The sequence below is a fragment of the Podarcis vaucheri genome, assembly GCF_965113315.1.
Source record: "Podarcis vaucheri genome assembly, chromosome: 7".
In the NCBI taxonomy this organism is placed as follows: domain Eukaryota; kingdom Metazoa; phylum Chordata; class Lepidosauria; order Squamata; family Lacertidae; genus Podarcis; species Podarcis vaucheri.
The window spans coordinates 50,082,885-50,103,878 of record NC_138765.1 but is presented as its reverse complement, the minus strand read 5'-3'; the positions used below and the strand labels follow the sequence as shown (position 1 = coordinate 50,103,878).

At 42.0% G+C, this 20,994-nt stretch overlaps 1 protein-coding gene across 3 annotated transcripts; it reads right to left on the bottom strand.

Moving 5' to 3' along the window:
• Positions 1-70: 70 nt before the first annotated feature.
• CENPT (centromere protein T) lies at positions 71-20,365 on the bottom strand. Of its 3 annotated transcripts, XM_082229300.1 has the most exons (17): positions 20,120-20,365; positions 17,665-17,764; positions 16,867-16,960; positions 14,946-15,076; positions 12,465-12,498; positions 10,910-11,052; positions 10,504-10,755; positions 9,635-9,668; positions 6,406-6,548; positions 5,691-6,224; positions 4,151-4,372; positions 3,725-3,946; positions 3,299-3,520; positions 2,762-2,858; positions 1,764-1,928; positions 1,409-1,513; positions 71-455 (listed from the first exon to the last, which is right to left on the bottom strand). In XM_082229300.1, the coding sequence occupies exons 1-17, from the start codon at positions 20,348-20,350 to the stop codon at positions 329-331; spliced, it is 2,856 nt and encodes a 951-aa protein (XP_082085426.1). In that variant the 5' UTR covers positions 20,351-20,365; the 3' UTR covers positions 71-328. The 3 variants fall into 3 exon arrangements, with proteins under 3 accessions (XP_082085426.1, XP_082085428.1, XP_082085427.1); XM_082229302.1 differs by lacking the exons at positions 3,725-3,946; positions 4,151-4,372; XM_082229301.1 differs by lacking the exons at positions 10,504-10,755; positions 10,910-11,052; positions 12,465-12,498.
• Between the last annotated feature and the right edge of the window lie 629 nt (positions 20,366-20,994).

Genomic DNA, 20,994 nt, shown 5'->3' with positions numbered 1-20,994 from the left:
CCTCTGTGACTCTTCAGTCCTCCAGCACACTGTGTAATACATATCAGTTTTTCAAAATAAAATACAGAACTTGTGCTCTGCAAAACATTGCTTTATTTATAACCACTGTATAGGAATATGAAGAAAGCTTCTGTAGCACAGGAAAACAAAGGTATAAAGAGTGAATACTTATTTTATTCATAATTGAGATTTTCCCCCGAGTCTTTTAAGTAAAGTACCGAGAACTTGCTGGGTGTACTGTAAATGTTCTAATTCTAGAGCCTCCCAGGGTGTTTCTGGAACTGCATTCCTTTCCCCATATTGAGAACAGATTGTCACCAGCATCTCATCATAGCATGGGAGGGAACACTTTATTTCCACTAGTGGCAACAGGAATTAGCAGCTGCCTGTACTCCAGAGGCATGTGACGCTCTATCAGCACATTTAAAGGAATCTTGTCAGTTATCAGTCCTTGCCTGGATTAAAAAGGGGAAGAAAATAATACATGAGTTAGGAAATAAAGTTTGTTTACAACTAATGGTCATTATGGCTATAACTCAAATAACTATCAGGTTGCCATTTGCTATTAGGCAGAAAATGAGTTCTCAGCTAAATTTGTTCATTCTGATCATTGCCCTCATGAACTGTGACTGTAGCTTCAGATAATCGAGAGGCCAGACAGACATTTTAAATAAAGGCAGGGTATACAAAAATCGCTTACCATGTCAAACTAAAAACATTGGGGACAAGAATGAATGAATGAGCATTGGGGACATGATGTGTGACAGCACAAACCTATGTCTGAATGAGATCACACACACAAGGTTTTTTTTAAGGATCTCCAAAAGCAGGCACAAATAGCAGCTCTGAATTTAACACATTCACCAGACATTTGTCCAAAGCTGGGCATTGGCACTGAGTACGATGGGTGTAAGTGTAAGATGGGACTGCCCAGTTAGCATTTATCAGTCCCTCTTCATCACATTCCTCTCTGCTGAAATGTCCATTTTAGTTCCCTTTTGTACTGCATACCCCATGATACACACAACTGCCTCTTTTTTATGTCAGGTATTGGAAAGAGGTTCTTGTAATACAATGACCTCAAAACTTTCTTTAGCAGAACAGATTTTACTCAAAGACACCAATGAAGTAGTCTTGACTACTTCTACACCCCATGTCTGCTTGAAGGAAAACAAGGGCCAGGTTAGAGACTACTTGCTTTGCAATAAAGCTGCCTGGAAAGTGACTTGCAGAAGGCCGCAGGACTCTATAAAAAGTGTTAGTCTTCAAGTATGCATGCCCTTCTGTTAGTCAATTACTGTTTGAGAGATCTGTTTTCAGAAATATACACAACTTCAGTAGCACTGGACTTGAACATCCCTTCAATTTGATGAAGAGCCCTTGAAACAACAAACTAAACATCCTTTACCGCCTCATGAGAAGCTCCAGATCAGCTGGCTCTACAGTCTTTCTTCTGGCATGATTTGCATAGGCTTCCAAGTCATCACTCAGTTGTTTAAAGTACAAGTTCACACTAAAAGGATACGAAAAGCAAGTTAAGCAAGCTGCAGCCTTCCCACATTCCAAGGGATGGCTATGCTGCAAGGCCACAAGAAAAACAAGAGGACCCAGTCCTCAAAACGTGTGGCAATGATAGAAACTGACAGCACAACATCCTTCATGCCTTATAGCCACACTTTGGTTTTCTTGGTCCAACAGTGTTCAGCTGGCAACCTCTTCTCCCACATCATTAATTGGTATGAAAGGTGTTCACCATTACTCACCAATTCTCCACAGCCTTGAAAGCATCCTTGGCCACTGGCATCTTCACACAGTGGGCAAATACATTTTTTACAAACTTGCTGGGGAGAGCCGGCTCACGTTTTCCTCTGCATGCCCTCGCAGCTGGCTTTGTAGCCTGCTTAACTGAATGCTGTTTTGAAAGAGACCTCCAAGGGAAAAAAATGTTAAATGTATGCAGCAAGCTCTACAGGAACAGATGCAACACACAACACATAATCCTCCTGTTTTACTTCCTCAGAGAAGTTTCACCTTAGTTTAATGTTGAAAAGAGTGAGTGCTTCATGTAAATTAGTAACAATGTGACTGGCCTACCAACAGAGGTACACAGAAAGGGAAGAAATAATGTACATAATAGCCAGAAATGGCAAAGTAGTATGAAAATTCAGAATTCCTATGTATTATTATTTAATGAATTTATATACCACCCTATACCCGGAGGTTTCAGGGTGGTTCACAGAAAAGATCAACATAAAAACCACAGTATAATCAAAATAAAAACAACCCAATAACATCGCCTCCGTCAAAAAAGGAGTAGTCCTGTGTTTCCACTAGAAAGATTTAACAGATACTTGGCAGATCTGCATTCCCACACCTTTTTTAGCATCAGCAGCTACAATCTCAGGCACTGTTGTGACAAGGATATTAAATCAGAAAAGCTAAAGAATAGTTTGAGGTCAAATTAAGCATGTGCAAAATGCTTACCCATCACTGAATAACAGCAACTAGCCATTAAAAATAGAGAGCTGGAGCAGGACTTCCAGGTCAGAGGAAATGACTTCTAGGCAACACAATGTACTTCTTGCATTGAGAAACTGAACATTGCAAAGAAGCTCAAGAAGCTACAATGCTTGTGCAGACCAGACACTCAAATGTATAGTCCTTTTATGCTATAGGCAGCATAAGGCAAAACAGCTATTTCAGATTAATAGAAGTCAGTTGCCGAGGCTGAAATTCTATCCCATTGCAATTATATAGTTACCTGGAGGCAGCCACTTTTGGAGCATGTAGGGCAGACAGCAGTGGTGTACACTGGACAACTTTAGTACGTACAAATGCCGGTGTCTTTTCAGTTACGTCTGATGGGAGAGAAAAAAGATAAGCCCTGTGCATGCCATCTCCAAGAAGCACTCAAGAGTAGGCTGAAAGGCAGTAGGTGAGTCACAGATAGGGTTGCTTGAAGCAACTTGGGATTTCCTCCCTTTTCATCGCTGACCTAATACTCCACAGCAAGGGCTTGAGTGATTCACCAGCAACTGATTTCTTAGCACTGGGTAGAAGTCTAGCTGTGAATCCTTGCTGGGAGTTTGAGATAAGGAAATAATTCAAGAACAAGTAATGCTCCAGAATAGGGCTGTACATTGATAAGTCTCACTGTGACAGTCCTAAAATACTCTGTTCTGTTCTGTTCTGATAATCTGGAGGAATGAGCTCACCAACAGGTAGTTCAAATTCCATTTGTCTACACTTCCATGAGTAACCACAATTCCATTCCCCTTCCCAAAACAAATCTTCTCACCAACATTCTCAGAATCCATTTCAGTCTCTGACACCTCCTCATTTTCAGAATCCATTTCAGCTTCTGAAACCATGTCATCCATAGTTTCTGGGTCCAACATTTTTCCTTGAGATGTTCCGTCTTCCATTTCTTTTGTTGGTAGCCTCTCAAACTGCTCAGATCTCTTTCTACTTAAACGTCTGCTTGGAGTTGCAGCTTTAGTACTTTGGGGGTTCTGAATATCTACAAGGAAATAATTCAAGAACAAGTAATGCTCCAGAATAGGGCTGTACATTGATAAGTCTCACTGTGACAGTCCTAAAATACTCTGTTCTGTTCTGATAATCTGGAGGAATGAGCTCACCAACAGGTAGTTCAAATTCCATTTGTCTACACTTCCATGAGTAACCACAATTCCATTCCCCTTCCCAAAACAAATCTTCTCACCAACATTCTCAGAATCCATTTCAGTCTCTGACACCTCCTCATTTTCAGAATCCATTTCAGCTTCTGAAACCATGTCATCCATAGTTTCTGGGTCCAACATTTTTCCTTGAGATGTTCCGTCTTCCATTTCTTTTGTTGGTAGCCTCTCAAACTGCTCAGATCTCTTTCTACTTAAACGTCTGCTTGGAGTTGCAGCTTTAGTAATTTGGGGGTTCTGAACATCTACAAGGAAATAATTCAAGAACAAGTAATGCTCCAGAATAGGGCTGTACATTGATAAGTCTCACTGTGACAGTCCTAAAATACTCTGTTCTGTTCTGATAATCTGGAGGAATGAGCTCACCAACAGGTAGTTCAAATTCCATTTGTCTACACTTCCATGAGTAACCACAATTCCATTCCCCTTCCCAAAACAAATCTTCTCACCAACATTCTCAGAATCCATTTCAGTCTCTAACACCTCCTCAGTTTCAGAATCCATTTCAGCTTCTGAAACCATGTCATCCATTGTTTCTCGGTCCAGCATTTTTTCTTGAGAGGTTCCGCCGTCCATTTCTTTTGTTGGTAGCCCCTCAAACTGCTCAGATCTCTTTCTACTTACACGTTTGCTTGGAGTTCCAGCTTTAGTACTTTGAGGGTTCTGAATATCTACAAGTTAGAGGCAAATAAGGTATTCATTCAGTGACAAATAAAATCTTAGAGAACTTTTAGAAATACAGTCACACACAATACACCTGGATCTGCTACTATTCATTCACATATTGCCAAATAGTTTTTAGATTTGACAGTATTGCTGGAGTTCAGCAGAGAAGGCACATGAAAAAAATTCCTCTGGAGTCTCATCTCCACAAGAAAAATGGAATTATGTTCTGGGTACTGGCACTACTCAATCCCATTTTAGTTTCTGAGATCACACCTGAGACATATGTTCTCTGCAACATTATGATCCGCAAACAAAATTTGATGCCGAGGTGACCATCAATCAGTCAAATCTTCCAGAATGGCAAGTGGTAACTCCTGCAGAGATAAAATCTCTGATAGAGAGTTTAAAATCAAATAAAGCGCCAGGCGAGGACATGATGCCGCCAGAGCTATTTAAGACATATGGAATGGTGGCAACCCATCTTGGCCAAAGTCTACACCCATATAAATAATACAGCTTAAATGCCAGCTGGCTGGAAATTGAACATCATCGTGCCAATTTATAAGAAAGGGGATAAAACCCTCCCTCAAAATTATCGCCCCATTAGCCTGCTGAACATCCCCTCCAAACTCTATGCCCGTCATCTGCTTACCAAATTAACAGACTGGCTAAGTGAAAATAACACCTTATATGAGGAACAAGCAGGGTTCAGAGCTGGATATAGTACTATTGACCAGTGTGTTACACTGGCTCATATCATCAACAAATATACTCAACAGAACAAAGTAACCTGTTTGCTGCCTTTATTGACCTATCTGCTGCTTTTGACTCAATCAACCATAATAGACTGTGGAAGAAATTCTCAAATGCTAATATAGACCTATGACTCTTATTATTAATTCATGAATTGTATCGTGACACCGAAACACAAGTTAGAGTAAGCTTAAGGAGAAAGATCTTGGTGATGATCTTACTGGGTCTATATTAACAATAGCAAAATTAAGTTAGAGAGGCATTACAGGTGTTCAGAAAATACAAAAGATAGGCAGAAGGAAGATTCCCAAATTGACAGACACCTCCTAAATGTTTGTCCTTATATATAAGGGAAAGGAGGAAGGGAAAGGTGGAGGGTTTTCGTATTAGCTAAGCTTGTCCCAGATGTGCTCCAGGAGTCATAGCAGATTTCTTATGGCGAGGAAATGAATGTATTGGAAGCAAGAAGAGAAGCATCCAAATCACCTGGAAGGGAGGAGATAAAACACTAATGCAATTGCTAGTTGTGAAAGTCTTCAACTTTCCTCACTTCCACTGCAGATTACTTACTGGTGGGCAGATGATTTCCAGGACTTAAGAAGTGTTCCATATCACTGTTCCCATGCAGGCTCTCTTGCTGCCCTCTTTCAGGAGTAACAGTCCTTTCCTGGAACCCAACTTTCAAACCATTTGCATGTTCAGCGCTCTGCCTTAGCATCTTTTTTTGATGATGGCGTATTAATCCTTCTTCACTATCCTGCAGGCTCTGCTGATGCTCTTCCATTGGATTAGCAGCATTTTCCTCAAGTACAGCTTCAATCCCATCAACACAGTCAGTGTATTGTGTGAATATCTCTTTTTGTTCATTCTGTGTCACTCCTTCAACAGCCAAATCATTCTCTGCACCCTGCCAGGGTGTCTGAATAGAAGATGGCAAACTCCCTTTGGCTAAAGACTGCCTTGTCGGGTGAAGCTGAGGATGAACAGCAGAAAGCCCTGCTCCACTCTGCCTGCTGAGCTCAGGTTGGGCAAACAACTCTGTATCAGCAAATTGTGCTGAGGAATCATTTGATAATGTACTTGGAGCCACAAGGTAGCTCTGTGCTGTTGGGGAAAAAAATCAAAAACGGATTAGCCTTTTAAATGGAGATAACATTCCATGTTCCACCATTACAACTTTCAGACACTTCCTTCTGAACTGGAATATTAATCTCCCCTCTACTCACAGGTTGCTACTCAAATAGACACAGGCACCTGGTCCAAATGAGAACCAAAGGAAACTCACAGCCTTTTGTTTGCAGCAAGTTTTGTTCAATGCCGTCTTCAAAAGCTTTCACATTAACACCTCTGTAATTCTTTGGCCTACGGACTAAGCCTTTCTTCCCAGCAGAGCGCAATGGTGGTGGGGTTCTAAAAGAGATCTGAGACCTGAGAATATAGGAACAGAGCACATGAATCATATTGCTTGTTTATCTAGCACTGCTTTCCCTCTAATAATGGTCATTGTTGCATGTTAGTATAATGAACAGGGAGCCCTCCATATACAAGGAATCACCAGCTGGCTCTTGTATTCATCTTCCCAACAGACTCTGATCTTTCTCACTGAATCCCAATGGAGCTAACAATTACCATATCACTGGACCCATGGCGCTCAACTGTCATAGCCATACTCAAACCAAGCTCAGAGAACACAATCCTGGGTAGACAAATGTGGCATTGGACCGACCGTAAAGTTTCATTTTATGTAGGTAATAGAGGTGAGCCTTGGACAGGTTGTCCTTCCCACTCACTCCACTAGGCAGGAATATGCAAATTAGAGCTGTTCTTACATAGTAGTGGGAGGGCGAGTGAGAGGGCAAGCTCCCCTGTTGAAGGTATCAAAGCTCAAGTAAAAAATCTACAGGCCCTTAAAAAGGTGTCATGAAACCTGAAAGAAGACAAACCCATCTTTCAGTTTCATCCACCAAGCTAACTCAAACACATCACTTAGACCAGGGGCTCCCAACTGTGGTCCTCAGACCACCAATGGATCATGAGCTTCATTTAGGTATGGGTGTGAAGAACATCCATCACTTTAAATATTCATACTGATTTTTAATTGTATCTCCTGTAACTATAATCCTATTGATGTTCCTATAATGCCTTCAGATAAATAAAAATGAAACAACACAAGAGTAAGTACCCTTTGAGGAAATGGACCATTGCTGTCCTTACTGATAGTTGTATTATATGTTATAAATAACATATCCACAAATATGTTATTTACACTGTGGGAATAAGGGAAACTTGGTAATTCAGCCATTAATTTACCATAAGGAAACTCTACTTGTAGACTCATTTAAAAGCTAAAATAACTTCTGGATGTTTATGGCTCTGAAACAAGATAACCTAAGGAAATTGACAGTATATATCAGGGTAGTCAACCTTTTTATACCTACCGCCCACTAATGCATCTTTCTTGATGGTAAAATTTCCTTACCGCCCACCAGTGCTTGATGGAAGGAGGATTCAGCGTGTGCCGTAGAACCCCCTACCGCTCACCTAGAATCCTGAAACGCCCACTAGTGGGTGGTAGGGACCAGGATGACAACCCCTGGTATATATCATGTGTCAAATGCTGATGAAGCAGAAATCCCTAACTATGGGGAGGCAAAGTAAGAATAGAAAGTTGATAACTTTTACTGACACACAGTGTGTGTTATGATACCAGAGATGGATTTAGGGGAGTGCAACCAGTTCAGTCACACTGGCAATGGAGCCTTGGGGGTGCCACAATTATGAGGGAAAATGGAAAGTGAGAGGCAGAGGAGAGGGGCTGAATTTTGGTGTCACACGGGGTGCCACTTAAAGTTGAGATCCCAAGGTCTGCCACTGATACTATTCAGCAGTGCAAAAACAGTCTAAATATTCACACATAGGTTAAAATCAGACAATTCTCCAAACCAGGGAATAGTTATCCTTTTTTCAGACAGAGGACCACAGTGGCCCATGGCCAACCCACTGGGAGCCACACATAAAAGCAGCCATGGCCTTTTCTCACCCTTATTGCTTATTAATTTCACTTTCCTCAATAAGTACTATCCAACATCACTGCACTTCTACTTTCCTTATTCCTTCGATGTACATTCAAGTTGAAAATTTCATTCACAGCTGTTTCCAGAAACAAGGAAAATAGCTTGGAAAGGCTTTTGCACTGGTTCCAGCTTCCCAGGGGCATAGTGTGGCGGGGGGAGGGGGGCTGTCAGGGCAATCACCCTGGGCACTTTTTTCTGAGGGGTGTGCTGCTTACAACGCCTTCCCCAAGCCAGACCTGTGCTGCTTTGCAAGGCTAGGATCTGATCAGATCCCAGCCTCGCAAAGCGGGACTGGCTCAGGGAGGGTGAGAAGGAAGCCAGGTGCCCATTGATCTCAGCCTTGCCCTTAAGGGGCTGGGATCAAAGGCTGCATGGCTGTTGTGCCCTTCTCATGCTGTCCTCCCGGAGCCACTTTGCAAGGCTGGGATCATTCCAGCCTTGCCAAGTGGCTTGGGGCTGGTGTCACTCTGGCGGCAAGGACTGGTGCATGGTGGGCTCCATTCACCCCCGGAGTACATGCACACCCAAGACACCATGAAACTGCACCCTGCAGCTTCCTCTCCCTGTTGCTAATCCATGAAGGAAAAATTGGGACCTTCTCTGCTTCTTACTTCCCGTGCAGCTACTTTTGGTGAAAGAATAACAATGGTTCTAAGGCAGCATTACAACTGTGGATGGGGAGCCTGGCCATGCTCCATGATTCCTCCTGCTTCCATCCCATCCAAATCAGGCTCTATAGCTACTTACTTGTAGTTCTTATTTGCTCTCCCTTGCTGGCTTCAGTGTCTGCCATTGTTCATGCAAATACCTGACAATGAGGTGAATCTAACTAAGATCCTAAAGGGCTCAACAGCACCACTTGCTGCTTTGCAAAACGTTACAACCCCTCCCCCCAAATATCCAATACAGCAGCCAAATTGCTTGGGGGACATAGACATTCTTGGGGGTTGTGTATACAGGCCACAGCTTAGCCATCCCTGCTCCAAACCATGGTATGAAGGATAAGGAACAAGCAGTAGAAGCCTTAGGCTTATGCACTCACTTCTCTCTCCATCTAGCCTGATAAATAAGAGATTTAGAAACCTCTCCTAATCTTCTTCCTTTTCCTGCAGGTGGGCAGCGGGGAGAAAACAGGCTCATCAGCTTGAGACTTTCTGGTGCTCACTCCTGGTGCTCCAAATCACTGTTTGAAGGATCATCTGAATGAAGCCATACTGAATGTAGTGGCATATAGAGCAACCAAGTAGATCCAGCACCTCTGCCATCACTGTTGTAGCCCTCAATAGGTACATATCATGAAAAGTGGGTAAGAAATCAAATAAATAAGAAAAATAATAATTCCTCTTTCATCAGTGTTGACAATGTACTGGATGATGACATTATGTTGTTCTGTAGAGGAAGAATTGTTGTTACAGCATAGTCAGAGCAAAGATAACTTACTTTGTCCGAGAAGTGTCGTCCAACAATGAATGAGCTAGAAAACAGATCAAGGCATATACTGAATGGCCATGGTAGTGAAGTGTGCAAATTCTACATCTTATAAAAATATTTTTTAATGAATCAACTATGCTTTATGATTAATACAGTGGTACCTCTGTTTATGAATTTAATCGGTTCCAGAAGTCTGTTCTGAAACTGAAACTGTTCTGAAACTGAGGCGCACTTTCCCTAATGAGGCCTCCTGCCACCACTGCCCTTCCACCATTCGGATTCCGTTCTTAGACCGAAGTAAAGTTTGCAAACTGGGACACTATTTTCGGTTTTGTGGAGTTCGTAAACCGAATTGTACTTAAACAGGACTGTTCCTTAAATCGAGGTACCACTGTACTGTGTAAATATTTATTTAATTCACTTATACTTTTCCTCTTCAGAGCTCAGAGTGGCTTATAATACTTCCCAGGGCCAGACCTGCTTAAGTTTCAGCAACAAAACTGTATCGTGTACCTTCTAACTGTTCTCTAGTCAATTCAGAAATATTAAATATGGAAATTCTCTGCAGTGTTAATCTGAGCCGTATTCATGGGTGAGTTCAGAAGGACACAGCAATTATTCTCACTGACATATTCCAAAGCCTACACATGGCCTGTTCATTGCAAGACATATTTGGCTAAGGCACCAGAATACCATTAGCACTAGCTCTGATTGTTTCCAACAATCCTCCACAAAAGGGAGTGCGCATTGTTCAGTGCACTGGTCTCCTTGCAAAAGACCTCTTTGGTTATTTCTGCTGCTGGGCACATTACTAGGCAAAATACAAGCATGAGCTGATTTTTGTTAAATAGACAGATGGGGAAAAGTAGACTACTCACTTATATTTCCTTTGTTCTTTGTCACAACTTCAGCAGCCGTATCAGTCTCTGCACCCTGCCAGGGTGTCTGAATAGAAGATGGCAAACTCCCTTTGGCTAAAGACTGCCTTGTCGGGTGAAGCTGAGGATGAACAGCAGAAAGCCCTGCTCCACTCTGCCTGCTGAGCTCAGGTTGGGCAAACAACTCTGTATCAGCAAATTGTGCTGAGGAATCATTTGATAACATACTTGGAGCCACAAGGTAGCTCTGTGCTGTTGAGAAAAAGAAATCAAAAACGGATTAGCCTTTTAAATGGAGATAACAGTCTGATCATTCCATGCTCCACCATTACAACTTTCAGACACTTCCTTCTGCACTGGAATAGACACAGGCACCTGGTCCAAATAAGAACCAAAGGAAACTCACAGCCTTTTGTTTGCAGCAAGTTTTGTTCAATGCCATCTTCAAAAGCTTTCACAGTGACAACTCTGAAATTCTTTGGCCTACGGACTAAGCCTTTCTTCCCAGCAGAGCGCAATGGTGGTGGGGTTCTAAAAGAGATCTGAGACCTGAGAATATAGGAACAGAGCACATGAAACATATTGCTTGTTTATCTAGCACTGCTTTCCCTCTAATAATGGTCATTATTGCATGTTAGTATAATGAACAGGGAGCCCTATACAAGGAATCACCAGCTGGCTCTTGTATTCATCTTCCCAATGGACTCTGATCTTTCTCACTGAATCCCAATGGAGCCGACAGTTCCCATATCATTGGACCCATGGAGCTCAACTGTCATAGCCATACTCAAACCAAGCTCAAAGAACACAATTTAGGGTGGACGGATAAACCCCACAAAGTAGCTGGTGAAAGACCCCTCACAGCCATAGAATTCAGTCAGCTAAACAAACAGCTGTGAATTCCTTTAGGAATTCTGCACATAGGTTAACAACACCCCCCTCCCCATGCAAATAAATAAAAACAAGGACCCTGTGAGAAAATGGGTCATTGCGGTCTTTAGTGACAGCTGTGTTACCCTTTTCCATGAATATGTTTTTTAGCAGTGTGGGAATCAGGGAAAATTCATTACTGAATTGCCACAAGGAAAACCTTGTAAACTCAGGGAACAGTATCTTTAAAACACACACACACACACACACACAAAATCTGGATATTTGTGGTTCTGAAGCAGGAAACAAGAAATTGACATTATGTGTGAAAGGCTGATGTAGCATAGGCAGATTTTCCCCATCCTGTCCATGCTGCAGACCAAGCTGAAATCTCTAACACTGGGCAGGAAAGTAAAAAAAAGAGAAAGCTGATAAACATGGCTACTTCCCCCATGTATTCCATTTTAATTTCTATTTAATTAATACCTAATGAATTTCAGTTACCTCAGCAAATGCACCCCACTCCCACATATATCATTTAAATTTTGGCAGTGTTCAAAAACAGGGTGTTTTAAGCTGCCTAGATATTCACAAGTAGACAACGTAATCCTCCAAACCAAGCATTAACCACCCCTGTGCCAAATAATGATTTGAAGGATCAGAAGCAAGCAGTTCAGTCCTTGGGCTTATGTACTCCCCTTTTCTGCCACATAGGTAAGAGGAGATTAGAAACTTCTGCTTCTAGTCTCCTCTCTTTATCTAAATTGGAGGAGGAAGCTCATCATCTTGAAGTTTTATGGTGCTCACTCCCAGCCCTTCAAACCATGGGTTGAAGGATCATCAGAATGTAGGCATACTGGATGTAGTGACTTATAGTTCAACCAAGTACTTCCAACACTTCTGTCATCATTCCTGTAACCTGCTTTGGGACGTTATGGTGAAGGGCAGATGAGAGATTTAATAAATAATACAATAAAATTTTGTAATTGTTCTTTCATCCCTTTCCACAATATACTAGATGCTGACTTTATGTTGCTCAGCAGGGGAAGAATCGGTTGTTACACCATAGTCACAGAGCAAAAATAACTTACTTTGACTGAGATGTGATGTCCAACAATGAATGATCTGAAAAAGAAGTCAAGACATGTTTTAGATGGCTATGCTAATGAAGCATGCAAGTTTTCCAGAAATATTATTTAATGAATAAACTATGCTTTACTGCTGGAAAAAGTTCAATTATATCACATTCTAAGACTAGAGAGAGAAACATAGTTTTTTAAAAAATATGACCATGCATCAAAGGATTACTTATTTTACTTATACTGCTCCTCTTCACAGCTCAGAGTGAGTTATGTATAGTTTGGATAGTTACCCTGAACATACTTTTCTCTGGAGAGGTGAACAAGGCATCCATCCACCTTGGAAGTTGAATGGAATCTGTTCCGGAAGCCCATTCGACTTCCAAAATGTCCGGAAACCAAAGTATGGCCTCTGATTGGCTGCAGGGAGTCCCTGCAGCCAATCAGAAGCTGTGCAAGCCCTGTCAGATGTTTGGGTTCCAAAGAACATTCACAAAGTGGAACACTCACTTCTGGGTTTGAGGTGTTGGAGAACCAAAACATCAGAGTACCAAGGCGTTCGACAACCGAGGTATGACTGTAATTGGTTAAGCCCTCATTTTGCCCTAGAGAGGCAAGGAATCATAAAACCACCTTTTTTATATTTCCCTTATCCTGCTAGTGCTTCCTCCATTTCTGTTTATGGCCAAGCAAATATACAGCGATTCAACAGGTCTTTTTGAGGAAGGAAAACAACCCATGCCTGACAGACTAGCAAAAATCAAAGGTCCCCCCCCCCAATAAACTGCTCCTTCAGAAAGCTGGGGAAAAGGCATTTGGTGCCAAGGTTGGTTCTGGGAAAGGAGAAGTCTAACTGAAGAAAATGAGAGGGAAATGCCACATTCTGGCAGGATTCTTCATGCAACCATTAGGATAAAAAAATGGCACTGAAAAATCTGTGGAAGACAGCCACTCACCAAGAAATATGGATGCAAATGACAATTTTTCTATGCTAACAAATGAAGGGGATGAAGTCCTGTCTGGAATTGAAGCAGTCTTACCCATGTCATCAAGAAGCTGAATACCAACTAGCTCTAGCTGGGTAGGACTGTTGAGGAGCTTCATGCTAGGAGCATGGATGTAAAATCCTTTAAGGCAGGCACAACAGAGGGTTGTGTCAAGGACTTGCAAAAGCAACTAGCATTAGCTGGGTCATGGACATGCTGGAGTTGCTGAAGCACTCACAGTCTCATTGTAAAGAAGTGCATGGTGGAAGAGGCTACGTGCAACAGATGTTATTCTCTTTAGTGCACTCAGAGCTTTAACAACTCTAATGCATTTTTGTCTGTCAAATAGGTGGCTGTGACTTTTCCATGTCACTGGGAAGAGCGATGGGTTATGTCAGAAAGCAGAAATTTTCACTTTGGCAACAGATATACTAAAATTGGAACATTACCAAGATTAGTACGGCCCCTGCACAAGAATGACATGCGCATTTTTAAGCCAAAAAGCAGATAACCAGCAGGGGACAAAGAGCAATTTCAGAAAACTAGAAAGGAGAAAACAGATACTCCCCCCGCCCTTCAGACAGAGAGAAAGAGAATATGATAAAACAAGTAATCCAAAAAGGAGAAAATGCAGTAGAGCAGGGGTAGGCAACCTAAGTTCCATGGGCCACAAGCAGCCCACAGGGATTGTTTAACCGGCCCATGAACCGCCCCCAAGGCGAGTCCCCGCACGCTGCGCTAAACCAGTGGGGACTCGCTTCCATGACGCCGGAAATCGCGTCTGCACAGATGCCGAAAATTGTGGGCGCACACCCATGAAATATCAGACTTAAGGCACCAGCAAACCATGAACATCTCATTCTATTGTTTTCAGCTATAGAAAAAATGCTTGTTGTTTTAGGAACTGGTGTTCCTTCATCTGCAACACATATAGTGGCTAATTATCCTCTTTAGCCATCACTGCTGCTGCTGCCCCCCCCCCCCAAATTTGGGCACTTGACTAGTCAAAGGAAGAGCATGTGCTGAGTTTTTTATGTAGAGAGGCAGTATCACTTCGGCTTTTCACTTTTACTACCCCCACCCTGGTGGTGCATTGCTGTTTATAATTTCATTTGGCAAGCAAGGTTACAGTAAGGTGTTCCAGGATATTCTCAGAACAAAAATAATATAACAAACCTTTTGGAACTCATTTTCCTTCATAGTTACGACTTAAATGTAACATAATTTTCACAAATGTATATCAGGTAGTTCTATTCCCCATTTCAAATTAGTGTTAGATTGGTATAACCCTACTTTTATTGGTGTCTAAATTACTGAGCTTGGTCAGTGAATTGCAGCCCAAGGGTGACATTCTCCTATTTGGTTTTCTTAAAGTTATAACCTCCCCAAAGCAATGGAGAAGCAGACAACTCATTTAACAGTTTACTTTACTCTGACCTTCAAACAATAAGATTCATAAAATCCTCAGCTTTTCTAGTGCACCCTAACCTTCAATGCTCCCACTCACTTGAGGCAAGTTGCTCATCCACAGCTCTCTCAAACACAGAAAGACGGACCTTCTTTTTTGACCTGGTGTTGAGCAGTGCAGTCCAAGATGTAGCCTTGGGAGCAGAGTCAGACAAATGGATTTCTAGGTTGCTGAAAGATGACAAAGCCAGTCTTCAGTCAGGAAAATGGTTTAATGTCAACTTCCAGGCAATATGCCAACATTTCTCCAGCCTTGCTGAAGAAAGAATTTGCCTTCATAGTTAAGGAACAAATGAGGGCCTAAAGTTTAGTGTCACTATAATTGGGTGACCTGAGCAGAGCTTGCACAATACCAACATACAGTGGTGCCTCGCAAGACGAAATTAATCCGTTCCGCGAGTCTCTTCGTCTAGCTGTTTTTTTGTCTTGCGAAGCAACCCTATTAGCGGCTTACCGGATTAGCACTATTAGCAGTTTAGCGGCTATTAAAGGCTTAGCGGATTAGCGGCTAAAAGGCTATTAGCGGCTTAGAAAAAGGGGGGAAGCGGGAAAAAATCGGAACACTCGCAAGACGTTTTCGTCTTGCAAAGCAAGCCCATAGGGAAAATCGTCTTGCGAAGCAGCTCAAAAACGGAAAACCCTTTCGTCTAGCGGGTTTTCCGTCTTGCGAGGCATTCGTCTTGCGGGGCACCGCTGTACAGCTGCTCAATCTTACTGTCAGTGACATAGTGGGACCATACCTACAGGAAAACTGCCTGCTCAGATTGGAAAGTCAAAGAGAAAAAAAAAGACATTTTACAATGCAATCCTTTATAAGCCTACAGGGAGGTAAGTCCTACTGTTCACTTAGGCTTATTTCCAGAAAAGTGTTGATAGGACTGTAGCCATAATCTGATAGAACTGTATACTCAGAAGGAGTAAAACATTTGTCAGCAAGTATACAAACATGCTTCATGCACAGAACATCAGTGAGAAATCACACTCTTATGAAATGTCAGGATACTAGCTATATTAGCAGCATGCTGAGATGCTCTAAGTCATTATCCATGTCTAATCACACTTCTGTGCTCTGTATGGTCTTGCTGGAAAAAAGCTTTATATATTTCATTGCTAATCAAGGACCACCTACTATTTACAAGAGCAGAGAGAATCTGTTTGCTTTTAGCTATAATTAAAATTATTTATGTAGCACCATCAGTGTTCATAGCACATTATAAAGGAATGTGAGCCCACACCAACTTAAAATAAAATTTGCAAGTATTTTGTTATTGAGCTGTTCTCCCTTTCTCCCAGCCAAGTGCAGAAAGTTCCGTCTCAGAACCACCTGTCTTATGCCATGTCACCACTATTGCCCGCATCATCTTCTAGCCACTCAGCACTTTTGTTGCCCTACTTCTGTGAAAGCGTCTCAAAATAGAAGAGGTGCCACATAAGCAGTGGGGTTGTTATTAAGCTTCTGAAAATATTTCCCCCCCCTTACCTCTTTAAGTAGAGTTTGACAGGCTGTGTCCCTCCAGATGCTGTTAGACAACAACTCTTGAAATACAACTGCCATCATTCCTGACCACACTGGTGGGGGCTGGTGGGAACTTAAGTCCAACACAACTTCTGAAGGGCCACAGGCTCCTCATCCCTGCCTTAAAACATCTGTTATTTTAAGTGGCTGGTTGATTCAATTTGGTCCTCTTCCAGTAGCAAAGCAAGTTAACTTCCAGCCCCCACTTGCCTAAAGCAACCATTCAACAGCTATTCAACGTTTTGGCATCCATCACATCATCCCTTACAAACTGAATAGTCATTCCTCAAACTTCTACATTTTGGTTCCATTACGTAATGTCAGTGAGCACAATATAATGTATTGCAAGAACACAAGAAAACAACCTGGCCAAAATTTACAGGTTTTCAAAAGAATTTTACAAAGAAATATGCTTAGGATTGTAGCCTTAATCATGTTTAGTTACCTGCAGGGTACACTGTCCAAAGGAGCTTGGACTACTGTCTCCACTGGTTTGGGGGAATCAGGTTTTTCAGGAACAAGAGGGGAGACTATTGGTTCTGTTAAAAGAATACAAGGACAAATTGTATTTCTAATGGAACTCCAAGCAAATTAAAATTGCAGCAAGAAGATGAGTGGGAAAAATATGTCTAACTGCACTTTTAAAGCAGAGAATAATGACTGTAACACTGCCATAGACAAGAGAGATTTAACTGGACTGTGACCATAAAAAAGACTTTGTCCTTTACATCATGCTCAAAATAGCATTGTGCAAAACAAACTTTTTAAATGAATATTTAAAGTGGCAGACAGATATATTCAATTTATTAGACTTATATTAATTTCAGAAATGCATCAGGAGACTGAACTTAATGTGAAGATTTATTTTCAGAGGATGAATGGTATACTGTACTGAAGTGGGTTACTCCTCACTTGCTTTGACACTTATATAAATGACACTTTGTCCCTGCTGTTTGGAGGAGTAACAACTGTCTTCTAGTTTTGGGACATACTGTAGCAGCTTTACCAAAAAAACCATACTGCCGAAGTCAGTGGTAGAAGGTTTTATACAAAAGGTCCTAGGTTCAATCCCCAACATTTCTAGGAAGGTCCAGAATTCTTCTTCATCCCTGAGGAGCTGTTGCCAGTCAGTAATTGTATTGAACTAATAGGACCAATTGTCTATTGGTATAATGCTGTTTCCTATGACTGCCCCTTCCCTCTACTCAACAGCACCAGAGACATTCTTCTATCCCCTACTTACGGGTCTCCAGAACCTTCCTGAATAGAGTTCGAGGTGTTACTGAATCCGTATAAATAGAGGCACCAGGTCTTTCATAGGCCATGGATCTGAAGGGTCTCTCCTGGGGAGATAAAAAGTCACTCCTGAAGCCAGGTAGCACACTTCTATGTTACAACAGAATTCTAAGGGCATGTCTTAGATTGAATGGATTTAAATCAAAGTGCCTTAAACTAACAAGAAAAAGGCCAATATAAGCCATTGATCTAAATCAAGTTTTCCATTGATTACTTCTTCAGATATTTCCTAAACAATAGTACAAATATGAACATTAAATCTGTTAATTTATAACTGAGTATTATTGTTGTTTCACTTTTAGAAACTAGATCCTCCATGTCAGTGCATATGTTTTTGAAAACTGTTTCACCTCCTGAGGGAATGTCTTTAATGATTCCCATATACGATCTTTCTTTTGAACAGCAGCCATTACAATGAGGTTAAGTATGGGAATACAAGAACCTGAGCAACGGACAATTCTGTCTTCTGCTCTTCTTTTCAGTGTTTCTCATTTCTGCTTTTCTCTGCTTTGGGTCCAACACCAGTCCCACAGAAACAAACAAACATGAAATGTCCATGACTGATAGGTTAAAGTAAGGTCTGATAGTTACTGCGCAGACTGATTAGGGGTTGTTCTTATGAAGTAAAATACTCATATTAAAAAACCCCCAAACATTTTATTTATTTACATAGAAGACCCTGATGTAATGCTGATGAAGGTAGTGCAGTGGTGGGTGGGTGTGTTCTTCTCCACCCTGTGTCCTATGGCTTGTGAGGTGCTTCAAGAGTCCATCATACCACCAAGCTCTTCAAAATCTACATGAAGCTACTGGGGGAAATAATGGTTTGTACTGCCACCAAATGCTGATGACAAGTAGTTCTACCTTTCCTGTCTACCTACTAATCCCAGGGAGAGTATGGAACTTTTGAACAGCTACCTGAATTCTATTTTGGGACTGATGAGAGAGAACAAGCTGTTGTCTATAGTTCAGATTTCTATTGTACATAGCTGGTTTATACTAGAGTATGCTTCTTTAAAAAATGGATTTTATTTTATATTAATAAATTTGTAATAAATTAATAAATTTGTAAGCACCAAGAGGACTTAAATGAAGCACATGAGTCACTAACACCTTCATTTGATTTTAGCAAACATTCAAGAAATCAGACTTAAGATTACAACCTCATTTTAAACTCCAGTTTATGATTCAGTTATAATTTGTAGGTATGTGAAAAATGCCCTTCTTTCAAGTGATGACAGAAGCTCAACACAGGAGCAGGTCCCACTCTTGCAACACCTATGTAGGGCTTAATTTATGAGTAAAGTAACCACATTAGGAACAGGCTGCTGCAAAGTTATGCCATTTCCTTCAGCAACCTAGGTGATATAGCAGCTAAGAGCATCAGCCTAAGGGCTGTGTACACACCATACATTTAAAGCACATTTCTGCCATCACAAAGAATTCTGGAAACTGTTCGCAGTAGCTCTGTTAAGGGTGAACTACACTTCCCAAACTTGGGGGGTGGGGACGACAATGCTTTAAATCAGTGTTTCCCAAACAGAAAACACTTGTTTTCCCTGGATTGCCAACTGTTTTCAGACTACTACTCCCATCATCCCTAGCTAGCAGGACTAGTGGTCAGGGATTATGGGCACTGTAGTCTATAAATAACTAGAGACCCATGGTTGGGGGGGCCCTGTTTTTAACGTATGGTGCGTATACAGCCCAAGAGGAGGATCAGATCCCCTATCAGCCACGAAGCTTACTGGAGTAATTACGGACAATATGCTGTATCTCATCCTAACATACCTCACAGGGCTGTTATGAGGATAAAATGGTAATGCTGTCAGAACCGTCTTTGTAGCCCTGAGTTCCTTGGGGGGGGGGCGGGGAAGAAGGATATAATACAGTGGTACCTCAGGTTACGTACTTAATTCATTCTGGAGGTCTGTTCTTAAGCTGAAACTGTTCTTAACCTGATGCACCACTTTAGCTAATGGGGCCTCCTGCTGCCGCTGCGCAATTTCTCTTCTCATCCTGAAGCAAAGTTCTTAACCTGAAGCACTATTTCTGGGTTAGCGGAGTCTGTAACCTGAAGCATATGTAACCCGAGGTACCACTGTACAATAATAGTAGAATATACACCTAAGAAGTAAAAATAAAACAAAATCCAGCTCCTTTGTAAAGGAGATGAAGGAGGGCAAGAAGAAATCACCAGTCTGCTCCTGTTAAACCTCAGGGCCAACCCTTGAGTTCCCTATGACTTACAGTACTAAATGTTTATTGTTTCACATGTGTGCATTTTTAAAAGTGCATGGATGCTGCTCGGAAAGATACGTATCCTGAAAGGGCGAGATAAAAAAAATTGTTATAACTGATAATTAGGGTCCGTGCTGCCCCGCCCGGTACCTTCATCTTACCTTCATCTCCAACCGCAGAGACCGCCTCAGGCGCCGTGGGGTCTCCAGCTTCTCCTCGCGCGAGCTCCCCCGAGTAGCCATGGCTGCCTCTTTCTGCGTTTTAGTTGCTGACAGGCGGCCGCTGAGGCGAGTCTCTCGCATAGTGCAAACGGCCACCGGCCGGCAGGCGCGAGACTCAAACGGCTGCCGAAGCCAGCTTCTTTCTCTCCCGCTCAGGGATTCAAGCCGCATCAGCTGAGAGAGTCTCGCGATAATTCCTCGCTTCGGCCCACGACCGGGTCGTCGCCTCTCGCATTGGTTGCTGGGAGATGTAGTTCTGCCGTTGGAAGTAGCTACAGCGGAGGCTCCTTTGTCTGTTACTGTTGCATGCGCCCTCCCTGATCCTCTACTGTACAGAGCGAATAAAACCCGGTACGTGGATGCACCTGTAGAGCTCAAAGTTCACATGGGCGCATTCTCTGCCAACACATACTTCCGCTCACCCCGTTTCCCTAATCTGATTATTTAAGACTGAGAAGGAGAAGGATGTCTAGATTTACAGCATTCCTCGAACTACAGTACTGAATAAACCAAGGATGCAGAACACGTGGCTCTGCAGATGTTGCTGAACTATGACTCCAGTTAGCCCTGATCGTTGGCCGGCAATATCTGAAGGGCCGGCCACCCACAGGTCTCCCATCCTAGGATCAAACACTGAGACAATATGGTAGGCTAGCATTTGGCTGTGCCCTAATAATAAATATTCATATTGCTGTAACTTACAGAGTGGTGCAGCATAAGTTTTTGCATGTATGAAGTTCAGCGCGGGATATTTTAGAATAGTATAAATCCAGAATCACTACTATCTACAGTGAGCCTCAATATATGAAAACATG

What these genes read in the sequence shown, in the direction of transcription:
- CENPT (XM_082229300.1), bottom strand. Translation starts at nt 20,350, where the DNA reads ATGCGGCTTGAATCCCTGAGCGGGAGAGAAAGAAGCTGGCTTCGGCAG. An exon ending in CTCTGCGGTTGGAGATGAAG is followed by an intron (nt 17,765 to 20,119) that starts GTAAGATGAAGG and finishes TTATCTCCCCAG; the next exon opens with GAGAGACCCTTCAGATCCAT. An exon ending in AATGGATTCTGAGAATGTTG is followed by an intron (nt 2,859 to 3,298) that starts GTGAGAAGATTT and finishes CTCTCCCATCAG; the next exon opens with ACGTAACTGAAAAGACACCG.